This window comes from Oryx dammah, unplaced genomic scaffold (genome assembly GCF_014754425.2).
Source record: "Oryx dammah isolate SB20612 unplaced genomic scaffold, SCBI_Odam_1.1 HiC_scaffold_3, whole genome shotgun sequence".
NCBI classification, from domain to species: domain Eukaryota; kingdom Metazoa; phylum Chordata; class Mammalia; order Artiodactyla; family Bovidae; genus Oryx; species Oryx dammah.
Window position 1 is genome coordinate 95,757,366 of NW_024070187.1, and position 13,467 is coordinate 95,770,832.

The 13,467-nt window shown below is 44.0% G+C and overlaps 1 protein-coding gene across 1 annotated transcript in view; it reads right to left on the reverse strand.

The window, feature by feature from the left end:
• The window catches only part of RASGEF1B (RasGEF domain family member 1B), a 653,319-nt gene extending 639,913 nt beyond the window's left edge, over positions 1–13,406 (reverse strand). The window contains exon 1 of the mRNA XM_040237187.1: positions 13,324–13,406. Coding sequence (XP_040093121.1) covers positions 13,324–13,392 — 69 coding nt within the window. The 5' untranslated portion in view covers positions 13,393–13,406. The remainder of the gene's footprint in view (positions 1–13,323) is intronic.
• Positions 13,407–13,467: the final 61 nt, after the last annotated feature.

Below are 13,467 nucleotides of genomic sequence, written 5' to 3' on the forward strand. Positions count from 1 at the left end.
TGGAGACTGCAGCACGCCAGGCCTTCCTGTCCACCACCAACTCCTGGAGCCCACCCAAACTCATGTCCATTGAGTTGGTGATGCCATCCAACCATCTCATCCCCTTCTCTTCCTGCCCTCAATCTTTCCCAGCATCAGGGTCTTTTCCAATGAGTCAGTTCTTCGCATCAGGTGGCCAAAATATTGGAGTTTCAGCTTCAGCATCACTCCAATATTGTAAAGCACTTATCCTCCAATATTTTTTAAAAAGTGCATTATTCCTGAAGTAAATCAAGTGTTAAAGCTCTAGTTGTAAATTATGACTGCTTCATATTCTTTCTCTACCTTTCAAACAGAAACATTTCTATCCTTTGCAATTCATACCATCCCCAACAGTCCACTTCCCAGCAGGTTCCTACATGCCCAGGACACCAAATAGTTACCTTATATTTCCATCCTCTTTGTACAGTACCGGTGATGGCAATTCATGTTTGTAGAATGCTTGATCAGAGAAGGCAATGGCACCCCACTCCAGTACTCTTGCCTGGAACATCCCATGGACAGAGGAGCCTGGTAGGCTGCAGTCCATGGGGTCGCTAAGAGTCAGACATGACTGAGCGACTTCACTTTCACTTTTCACTTTCCTGCATTGGAGAAGGAAATGGCAACCCACTCCAGTGTTCTTGCCTGGAGAATCCCAGGGACGGGGGAGCCTGGTGGGCTGCCGTCTATGGGGTCGCACAAAGTCGGACACAACTGAAGTGACTTAGCAGAATGCTTGATATTTTATAAAGGATTTTCACATTTATTACACCAGAGCCTCACATCATTTCTGTGAATAATGCAAATCGAATATTGATACCTGCATTTCAGAGCTATGAAAACTGACACTCAGAGAGGTAAGGAGATTTCCCCCAATTGCATTCAGCCAGTGTGGAGACAAGCCAGGTTTAGAATTTAGATCTTAAGACTCTGGGTGCAGGTTCTTTGCAATTCATAAAGCTGCTACTCTTTACTTTTCAGCCCCATGTGCCTCTCTGTAGGTACCCCCACTTCTCTTTCAACCAAATTCAAATAATCTCCATGAAAGTAAATTCCCATGCTTTCAGATCATCCAACAGAGTTTTTCAGGGAAGCAAGGCATCATTACTCCCTCTGTCCCACTGGAAATATGATAAGGAAGCCCACTGAGTAAGTGTCCTTTGGAGTAAATTAACTTTAGAATAATCCAACCTGACTTTAAGCCAGAATTCTCCACTAACAGCATGGAACAGAAAAGTCTGATGAATAAAAACTTGACTTATGGCATGAATTTGCTTCACTTGACCTATTTTGAGGATACATGTTTTGCAAACCAACTAAAAAACAAAAAATACCCTGTGTTTAATTATATTGCAATCTATGATTGAATTTCATTTAAATGACATTTATAATTGGTACATTTTTCAAGAACTGCTTCTGTCACAGTTGCATATAAAAGTATATTATCACCATTTGTACAACAGCAGCCTAAGTTAGAATTAACACACATCCCATAGATTGAGGACAAGTCACTAAAGGACAATGGCTGTCACATTTCCATTAACTACAATTAAATGTATCCAGAAATAAACTGGTACCCAGATTTTGATAAAGCAGCATAATGTTTTCAAAATTGATCAGCACTGATTGAGCACCTATGTTGCACTCGGCACTGTGGAGAATTCACACAAGTATACCAGCTGAGCTATTTAAAATCCTAAAAGATGAGGCTCTTAAAGTGTTGGACTCAATATGCCAGAAAATTTGGAAAACTTAGCAGTGGCCACAGAACTAGAAAAGGTAAGTTTTCATTCCAATCCCAAAGAATGGCAGTGCCAAAGAATGTTCAAACTACCATGCAAGTGTATGCATTTCTCACGCTAGTAAGGTTTTGCTCAAAGTTCTTCAAGCTAGGCTTCAACAGTTTGTGAACTGAAAAATTTCAGTTGTACAATCTGGATTTAGAAAAGGCAGAGGAAACAGAGGTCAAATTGCTAACATCCATTGGATCATAGAGAACATAAGAGAATTCCAGGAAAACACCCACTTCTGCTTCATTGACTGCACTAAAGCCTATAACTATGTAAATCACAACAAACTGTGGAAAAATTTTACAGAGATGGGAATGTCAGACCACCTTACCTGCCTCCTGAGAAACCTGTATGCAGGACAAGAGGCAACAGTTAGAACTACACATGGAAAAATCGACTGGTTCAAAATTGTAAAAGGTGTACATCAAGGCTGTATATTGTCACCCTGCTTATTTAACTTATATGCAGAGTGCATCATGAGAAATGCTGGGCTGGATGAAGCACAAACTGGAATCAAGATTGCCGGGAGAAATATCAATCACCTCAGATATGCAGATGACACCATCATTACGGCAGAAAGTGAAGAACTAAAGAGCCTCTTGATGAACATGAGAAAGGAAAGTGAAAAAGCTGGCTTGAAACTCAACATTCAGAAAACTAAGATCATGGCATCTGGTCCCATCACTTCATGGCAAATAGAAGGGGAAAAGTGGAAGCAATGACAGATTTTCTTTTGTGGGGTTCCAAAATCACTGCTGACCATGCCTGTAGCCATGAAATTAAAAGACAATTGCTCCTTGGAAGGAGAGCAATGACAAACCTAGACACCATATTAAAAGGCAAAGACATCATTTTGCCAACAAAGGTCCGTCTAGTCAAAGCTATGGTTTTCCAGGAGTCATGTATGGATGTGACAGTTGGACTATAAAGAAGACTGAGTGCTGAAGAACTGACGCTTTTGAATTGTGGTGCTGCAGAAGACTCTTGAGGGTCCCTTGGATGGCAAGGAGATCCAACCGGTCCATCCTAAAAGAAATCAACACTGAACATTCATTAGTAGAACTGATACTAGTGGTAGCTGAAACTCCAATACTTGGGCCACCTGATGTGAAGAGTCGACTCATTGGAAAAGACCCTGATGCTGGGAAAGATTGAGGGCAGGAGGAGAAGGGGACAAGAGAGGATGAAACAGTTGAATGGCATCACCAACTCCATGGTCATGAGTTTGAGCAAACTCTGGGAGACAGGGAAGGACAGGGAAGCCTGGCATGCTGCAGTCCATGGGGTTGCAAAAAGTCAGACACAACTTAGCAACTGAACAACAGCAACAACAATAATATTATTTGTAAGATTAGTCAAAGAAGAGGGAATACTCAGGGTATGGAGATCAAGGTGAAAATACATGTTATAGTAAGTACTATTACCAGATACTATGCTAAGTATTTTATTTGAATTATTTAATTCTCATAATAGTGCAACAAGATAGCCACAATTATTATTTTAATTTTACAGGAAATAAACATGAGACACATGGAGGTAATTTACTTAATTAAGGTCACATACACAATATTACTCAGTCATAAGAAAGAATGAAAATGTCATTTACAACAAAATAGAGATTATCATACTAAGTAGGTCAGACAGAGAAAGACAAATATCATAAGATACTGCATATATGGGGAATCTAAAATAATGATACAAATGAATTAATTTACAAAATCAAAATAGATTCACAGACATAGAAAACAAACTTATGGTTACCAAAGGGGAAAGGAGTGGAGGGATATATTAGAAGTTTGGGGTTAAAATATTAGACTGTTGCTGTTGTTCTTTAGTCTCAAAGTCATGTCCAACTCTTTGGGACCCCATGAACTGTAGCCTGCCAGGCTCCTCTATCCATGGGATTTCCCTGGCAAGAATACTGGAGTGGGTTGCCATTTCCTACTCCAGAGGATCTTCCTGACCCAGGGATTGAACCCACATCTCCTGCACATCTCTTGTATTGCAGGCAGACTCTTTACTGCTGAGCCACTGGGGAAGCCCAAAATATAGACTACTGTATAAAAAATAGGCAACCACCGTGGACCAATGGTACAGCATTAGAAATGCTGCTCAGTATCATGTAATAACCTGTAATGGAAAAGAATCTTAAAAAATGTATATATATATATATATATATATATAAAATTGAATCACTTTGCTGTATACCTGAAACTACCACAACATTGTAAACCAGCTATATTTCAATTTAAAAAAATTTTATTAAGGTCACATAGTTAAGTAAGGGAGCCAGGATTGGAAGCCAAGTGTTTGATTTATGAGCACATGTCCTCTTAACCTCTTTGCTTTATTTGGGTAAGCCTTCATAAACAACTGGGTCTTTATTATGGCTCTGAAGATTAGATAGCGTTTAGGTAGGAAGAATGGGAAGAATGAGGATAGGTCATCATATTGCAGGATAGACAAAGAGCATAAACAAATATACAGGGCAAAGATTTATATCTAACACGTGAGGATCCCTGAAGGAAATCAATGACAAGCACTAAAGCTGGGTATGCAAAGTGAGACACTTAACTGAATACCTTACAAATAACCCAGGTGGAATTTAAAGACTTGACCCTTTGGGAGTAGAAAGTCATACAGACTCGCCTGTAGGAAAGTGATAATGAAAAGGCACTGTGGTGTCCCAGCAGCATATTCAGGAAAAGTGGAGAGGAGGGAGACATCAGGGGGGCAAGTCAATTAGTAGCTTATCACGAAATCCCCTACAGACCCCACTAGTCCTCGGTCATAGCATATACTCAATAAATGTCAGATCAGTAGATGATGACTAGAAGCAATAAAAAGAATGGTACAAATCCAAGACAAAATCTGCAAGAATCACTGACCGTGTTCATGAAGAAAGAAGACAAGAGAGTAAGCAAAGTTGGCACCAAAGTGCTACTCTAGGTGAAAAGAAGACATGGGGAGCTTTGGGATGATGATGGTATTGGAAAGGAAAAGTGGGTTTCAGGTGGGGAGCAGAGAGAATGATTTTGGCTTGAAAATGCAAAGTTTGGAAGGGACATTAGAATACTGCTAATATATTATAGATACTTGGAGAAATAGGCCTAAGTACATTTAAAATTCTCTAAGAGTGGGAAGCACAGTCCTTACTCATCACAAAATTCAAATTAAAGTTGTGTTTTTATTTACTGGTCACTTCAATAGGCAAATCTAAGTAGGCAGAACTTTCCTAATATAAACATCACCATTAGATCTATTGTATCTTTTCAAAGATTCACAAAGTAAGAAATTCATAATATACAAGAACATCATTACGAATTGAAAAGACCTAAGCAAAAAGAAAAAAAAATCAAAGGGCTAAGCTCCCACATGCTCCCCATGACATGCAGCCAGCACTGGCGATTTGACAGATGTGAAACACTAGCGTTTCCTTATCAAAATACAAAAAAGGGGGGAGAAAATCATGTAACGGTTTCTCAGCAAGAAGCCATTAGACAGATGTAATCATAATGGGACCACATATTCCTATAACTGAACCGCGAGCATTTAGGACCACATGTGGAGTTTAAAAGCAGCCAACACAAAAGGTAAGTAGAGTTGCCTGTGTGTATACAATGGCTCAGATGTGGTAAAGCCATCCAATTGGCCCTCAGACCAACTGAATGGGGAATTTACAAGACAAACTCAGTATCCATTAGCTTAAAATTCAAATGGCCCTCATAGAAAGACCAGCTGTGGCAATGGGAGCTATTATTCTCAAAGTAAACTTCTCCTTTATGATCGTCTACCAACATCCAATCACTGAAGCAGTAGCCACACTCGTCCAAGGTATTTGCTTTCAAAACAGCCAGACCACATGGTTCTTCCTTTAGATGCTTGAAGCAAGCGGTCAGAAGGACCAAGTGGATGAGAGTATGCAAGATTCATTTAAGCAGACAAAGGACCTCACTGTAGAGGATAAAATCAAGATCTTCCCCAGGCAAACTAGAAGGGGAAAAACGCTGCTTCAAAGTACAACTTTCTTCAAGGGAGAAGGGATGGAGTCAATTAAAATATATAGCCAGAAAGATCCATTAAATGTAGCCTGGGGAGGCCATCCAACCAGTGGAGCGCATGTGTTATTAGTGGATGCAAAAAGAGAAATAAATTGAAATTTGAGCACAGTGTTCAAGATTAAAAACTGTGTCATAAAATATTATCAGGTAACATGTCAAACCTTTTACCCAATTTAGAGGCAGGATAGTCATCAAAAGGCATTTGGTAAGTTAGTTGTTTGAAACTCTGAAAATATCCGCCCCCCCCACCCCCCCGCCCACCAAAAAATAGTGTTATGCATGGTGAACGGCTTCCCAAGACAGGCCACAAAAATCTAATGTATAGTATAATAAGGTGTAAGTAGAGTACTGAGATAATGAAGTAATACAAACTGTTCTGTAAAAATAGAATCTTGCCATCCTACATAGCAGTGATTTTCAAATTATGAGTCACAAATCATGAAATCAATTCAATGAGTCCTTTCCAGTTCAATGCTTAATAGAACGCAATAAATGGAAAGGAAAGGAAAGAACAAAATTGCAAAGATCAAGTACATTCCAGCTGTAAGGAGAAGTATTATTCTTGAAACTTAACTTCAGTGTTACAGGTATAAATAGCTATGTGCCTTCAGGATTGTAATGTAAAATATACTTCTGACAGTGACTTACAGTCAAAACAGTTTGAACGTGTCTTAGCAAGGCTTCCACAGGGCATCTAGCACAAAGCTGGCATTTCACAACATTCGGTAAATGAATGAATGAGTGAACTGGTGAACACATGAAGAATGAACACACAGCATGCCAGGAATACACCACTCTCAGTCACAGCCCTGGCACTTGCCGTGGAAAGCCTGCTCACTCCAGCATTTCCATACTAGTGAGGCCGCGGGGACAGGCAGCTGCCCAGCTAGAATTCCCTACAGTGACACTGTTGGCCTGGGACATGATCTCTGACACAGAAGAGGCTTTAAAGAGAGAAGCATGGGGAAAAGCTTCCCATGGTTGAGTGGGATTGGACTCTAGGAGCTGGGTTCTGAGAGGAGGAGGAAGAAGGGAAGCGAGAGTTGCCAGATTTAGCAAATAAAAATACAAGATGCTGGTTAAATTTGAATTTCAGATAAACAAATAATTTTAACGGCAAAGAAAACCATGAATCTTCAAGGTTGAGAGCATCAGACATTTATTTGATGCAAAGCTAGGTGCAAAATCCTCTGTTAGGTCTTGTGGAAGGAAAAAGGACTTAGTTGTAAAGGCTCACGAGGTCAGAGACACACAGACTAGAATCTCAGTAATGACCATGTACTGAGCACCAGTCTAAGTACTGGGTTGTCCAAAAAAGTACATTTGGGTTTTCCATACCATCTAATGGAAAAACCCAAACAAGATTTTTTGTCAACGCAACACTTTTCCAGGCACTAACTCATTTGACCTTCACCACCCTGCAATCAGCAGTGCTATTACTCCCACTGAAGCTAGAAAAGTGAAATGCAGAGGAGTTACAAGAGAAATTTGTTCAAGGCCTCACAGAGGAACAAACATAAGTAACATTCAGGGAGGGCTGGATGTTTTCCAGCAAGTGGATCTGGAGGTGAGATTTGAGCTAAAATTTGAAAAAAGGGGAAATACCAATAAGAGAATGTTAGTGGGAGAATATTCCAGGCAGAGGAAGAGCTTGGAGGTGAGAGGATATGGTTAAGAAACGGGAAGAGACCAAAAAGTCGCAAGAACACTGGAAAGATAACAGGAAGAAGATAAGACTGAATACGAAAATTAGGTAGGAACACACTGTTGAGAGGAGCTACATATCCTGCTGAATCTGTATGCAGAGGTGAATCACCAAAAACTGGGGGTATATAACTGAGTACTGTGTTCAGTTGGGCTATTAAAGAAAATGACTTTGGCAATACTGCAAGAGATCAAGTGGATAAGACAGGGATCAGAGGCCAGGAAAAGACTTAGGTAACTCAGTGCAGCTGGCTGGCAAAGCAAGTGGAATCAGAATCCAGCATTTGCCTCCCAGATTAGACCTGGAGTGGGTAAGTGACCTTGGACAATTTGTGTAATGACTCTGAGCCTTGGCTTCCTCACTTCTGAAACAGGGAAGACAACATCAGTTCTCTTATAATGTTACATGGGAATAAGCCAGGATGACATACAGGAAACACCCAACAAATGGAGGCTATTTCTAAAGGGTCACAGACACGGTACTTGAATCTTTCCTTTAACAATTCCTCTGAGTTTAATCAACCTTGGATTGACCATTTCCAGAAGTAAGGAACTCACACATCCCAACGGTAACACAGTGAGAGAAAGAATAAGAGAGAATGGGATTTGCCTTTCCTACTTCCAAAGACAAAGAGTATATTTAGAAATGAAGCTGATGTAGAAAACAAAAAGTAAAACAAAGCAAAAAACTAAATACCAAGTAACTATAGTTGAGGGAGGGAGGTGAATCTTGAGACCCTCACTCTAACACACATTAATAGAATGATCTTAAGCAAATAAACTCTCTAAAACTTAATTTTTCCTGTCTGTAAAACATAGTTGTTAACACACAAATTATGAAGCCATTGAGAGGACAGCTGATATCATGTATATTATACCCTTAGAACAATGCCTGGCCCAGAGTAGGCAATAAATGATAGTTATTTTGTGTTATGCATAAATTTAAATGAAACTATAGTTACAGTTGTGTACAGATGTGAGAGTTGGACCATAGAGAAGGCTGAGAATTGTGGTGCTAGAGAATACTCTTGAGAGTCCCTTGGACTGCAAGGAGATCCAACCAGCCCATGCTAAAGAAAATCAACCCTGAATATTCACTACAAGGACTGATGCTAAAGCTGAAACTCTAATACTCTGGTCGCCTGATGCCAAGAGCCAACTCATTGGGAAAGACCCTGATGCTGGGAAAGATTGAAGGCGGGAGAAGAAGGCGGTGACAGAGGATGAGATGGTTGGATGGCATCACCAACTCAATGGACATGAGTTTGAGCAAACTCCGGGAGACGGTGAAGGACAGGGAAGCCTGGCGGGCTGCAGTCCATGGGGTCACAATGAGTTGGATACAACAGCGACTGAACAATAGTTGCAGTTAGGCAGTAATACTGGGGGAGACAGAAAACAGAACATGGAAATAAGTAGAATGCACGTGAGCTGTGACAATTCTGGAGGACATCCATGACAGTGGTGGGGAACTGACGGCCCTTTTCTGTAGAGCCAGATGTGTTCTGCCCAATGGATGTGGCCTCTGAAAGGTGCCCCACGATGGAGGATGGCAGGATGAAAGATGCAGCTTTGCAGACTGAAGATAGAGGGCTCTGCGGGGAGAAAAGGCAACCGCCTCTGTCTACATGATTCTCCTGCCACTTCCTGTCCTGGAGCCAGACCTCATCACTGACCAGCCCTGAGGCACAAAGAAAGCAAAGCAATACTGGGGGTGGAGGTGGGGACAGTTTCTTAATATGTTAGAGCTTAAAGGGGAAGAAATTGATGCCAGGACCTGACATCCAGCCATCCAAGCACACAGGACGCAGGGAAGTAGAGCCTGTTGGGTCTGAAACCACGTACCCGTGTGCTTAGATATCAGAACGTTCAGGAAGCCCACTCTTTCTGCACAACCTCTGCCTTCATGTACTGCAAACCCCATTCCAAACATCTAGCCCAGTGCTCACGGTGCCACCATGGCTGGAGTGAACTTATGATCCTTTGCTTTCTTTTTTCCTTGAAATTTTAAAGCCGTTTCTCAAAGACTTGGCTTGTTAACTTAAATACTAAGAAAAAGATGAAACAAAAAGATCACGAAGACATTCTGTTTCAAACATACACCATCTGTTTTTAGCCTCTGAAGATGATGCAGCCAGACACGCACTGGCATTGTTTTTCAACCATAGTGACTTCTGGCTCCCGTGTCCTCCACAGCCTGGCACCCATTCTCCCTGGTCAGCTAACGACAAGCACACAAGAGGTCCTGTCGGGACTCAGTGCTCTTTCAGGTAGAATCTCTTCTGCATAAACCTATTTGACCTGTGTAGGAAGCAACTAGGACTTCCCTTGTGGCTCAGATGGTAAAGAATCCACTTGCAATGTGGGAAACCTGGGTTCAATCCCTGGGTCAGGAAGATCCCCTGGAGAAGGGAATGGTAACCCACTCCAGTATTCTTGCCTAGAGGATCCATGGACAGAGGAGCCTGGAGGGCTACAGTCTATGGGGGCTCAAAGAGTCAGACATGACTGAGCAACTACACACACACACACACACACACACACACAAGAAGCAACTACATTCCTGGTCAGCACCAAACCAAAATGAAGCCAAAGGCCATGCATCATGTAAACACCCATCTCTGCTCTTGATTTCCCTGAAACTGAAGTTACCCTCTACAGTTAGGAAGAGAGCACGTGGTGGAAATGAAAAGCTGCCTAAAATGTTCTCAGATCCTAGCACTCCTTCCACTTTTAGAAAAGGAATATTTAGAAAGATTTAAGAATCTCTTTCATACAACACTTCTCTCCCTCCCAGACGTCGAGAGCTCTCAACAACTGCCTCTTGGTTTATGACTGAGCACGTTGAAGGGGTTGCTGCCTGAGAAGAAAGCATCCTTGAAACACATTCCTGACTCAGTTATTCATCTGTCTGAGGGCACAGATTTTCCCCCACAGGGAGGAAACGGATGATCACTTAACTGCTCCAGCAGCACTGATTAAAAGTGACACCTGGGTGAAGTGTTTGGGGTTGATTCAGCCAACACTACATCCATTGGTTGTAGAAAGGAGAGAGCAGATGCCACGGCAGCTCCTGCCTCTGGGTGCTTAAAAATAACCCAGAGCAAGACACAAGGAGACACCAAGGACTGAGGGAATTCCCTCTCCCGATGGCACCCCACTCCAGTACTCTTGCCTGGAAAATCCCATAGACGGTGGAGCCTGGTAGGCTGCAGTCCATAGGGTCGCTAAGAGTCAGACACGACTGAGCGACTTCACCTTCACTTTTCACTTTCATGCATTGGAGAAGGAAATGGCAATCCACTCCAGTGTTCTTGCCTGGAGAATCCCAGGGACGGGGGAGCCTGGTGGGCTGCCGTCTATGGGGTCGCACAGAGTCGGACACGACAGAAGCGACTTAGCAGCAGCAGCAGCAGAGCTCTTCAAAGACCAAACAGCCACTCATTTTCTTAACTGTCTAAATAGGTCTCTGGGGACTTCCCTGGTGGCTCAGTGGCAAAGAGTCTACCTTCCAAGGCAGGAGAAACGGGTTTGATCCCTGATCCGGGAAGATCCCACGTGTCATGGAGCAACCAAGCCTACACGCCACAACTATTGATCCTGGGCTCTTGAGCCCAGGAGCCGCAACTACTGAGCCCACATGCTGCAACTACTGAAGCCCGCGCACCTAGAGCCTGTGCTCTGCAACAAGAGAAGCCACCACAGTGAGAAGCCCCCGCACCACAGCTGGAGAGCAGCTCCCACTCACCGCAACTAGAGCAAAAGCCGGAACAGCAACGAAGACCTAGCGCAGCCAAAAATAAGTAAATACAAGTATTGAAAATAAATACATAGGTCTCTGACTAGTTTCTGAGGCCCCCTCCTCTCAGCCATGATTGAGATGCAATTATTTTAAGAAATTAAGGTGGGGGGCATCTATTGGCTTAAAGATAAAACAGGCGGGCATATACCATTAAAATGCAACACATACAACTGAAATTGCTGGGCATGGGTTCTGGTAACTTCAGAACAAAAATCCAAACACAGGTGAAGAGAAAGCCAAAGAGAAAGCCATTTTCAAGAAGTACCTCGGGTGTTCAGAACAACCCTCAAATGATGTCTAATCTTTAGGTCTTGCTAACACGCTAAGTTGCTTCAGTCATATTCGATTCAATTTGTGATCTCACAGACTGTAGCCTGCCAGGCTCCTCTGTCCATGGGATTCGCTAGGCAAGAATACTGGAGTGAGTTGCTATTTTCTCCACCAGGGGATCTTCCTCACCCAGGAATTGAACCCACATCTCCTGCATTGGCAGGCGGGTTCTTTACCACTAGTGCCACATGGAAAACCCTTACAGAGAAGCAAATGGGCAGAGATGCCAAAGGAGACAGTTCATGTTAGCTGCAGCCCTGGAAAACTTGACTTTTCCAGCCTCTTCATTATATCTTAGATTTCAAGCTACCACGTACCCAGGCATTTCAGTCTGGTTTCTCCCCATCTGCTCTTATTTTCTCAGCTCCTCTCCATCACCTACTGTCCGGATCTCCCTGCTTCAAGATGGTTTTGTCATGCGGCAGAGATTCTGGGTTGAACAGTCTGAGCTCCAAAATCAAAGGGATGGGACCACAGGGCCTCAGAAGGTAAGAAGACCTACAGCTGTCAGAGATGAGAAAGACTCAGCGGCAGTCAGGGAGGAGACTCAAGAGTCGGAATCCTGAAGAGGTGGCTTACTGAAGGATGAGTTCCTGCATCCTGAGAAGAGAGACCAAATTCAGCTTCTCTCTGGCCAGTCAGGAAACTGAAGACTGAGGGTGGAGGTACTCCAGAGGCAGCCTGAGGCTGGCAGGGGCCTAGGACTAAGTGAGGAGAACCACACAGGCACGCACAGCAGTGCAGGTTAATTTGGCCACCGCCACCATCCTCTGGTCCAGGCCTAGAAGTCAGGCAGTCAGCAGGTGGAGTAGACAGAGACAAAGGACACACAGAGTTCTAGAGGTGGGGTTGGGGGAGCTGTGCACAGTGAGACACTGTCCGTACTGCGTGGCCCCCATGGGTTTCCTATAAAACAGTCGGTGCCACCCTTCGCCCCAGGCGGAGAAGCCCGCCACCCTCCTCTTACACGCCTCCTTGCAGAGATGCTCACCGCAGTATCACTGCTGCCTCAGACAGGTGGGAGCAATTAGATGTACCTGCCCTCAGCACCGCGATTCGTACACCTGATGTGGCAAATCCCATTTTTAACCCTTCTCATCCCCAAGGGATCTTACTCCCGAAAGAAGAAAGGAGTTAACTTCAATGGAGTTGGCGCTGTGCGGGAGGCTGGGGGAGGGGAGCGGAGGAGGGCGGCAAGGTGGAAACCTTCCGACCCAAAGATTGCACGTCCTGGTTTGTTTGGGTTTGGGGTTTGAGGTTTTTTCAAATGAAAAGGAAAAGGCAAGAAACAAAGTAGGCAGCAGAGAAGGTCTGCAGGGTACCCGCTCATTTTCAGACGTTCCTGGCCTTTTAGGGAAAGAGCAACTCGCAAAACTCGATTAACAGAAAACGTGTTTGCCTACTAGGGAAGGAAAACAAAATTTTCACCGAGATTCGGTGGAGCTGGATTTCAGGCTCCCTGGGGTCCGGTTTCCCCCGACCCCCACCCCCAGCCATCCTCGCGCCCCACCCCAGACTTGCAGGTGGAAACCAGCAAGAGAGACGGTCCAGGGCCCTGGCCAGGGGTCGCCGTCGGCGCCGACGGCCGCGCCGCGGGGACACGCCCTCCACCTACCTCAAACATGGGAGAGGCGCCCTTGCTCGGCAACGTGCAGCCCAGGAGCTTGGCGAGAAACTTTGCCATATGAGGCAGGGGCTCTCCCGAGGCGCCGGATCCGTCCTTCCGCTGCGCGGGGGCCCGAGCGCCCGGGTCTCGCCC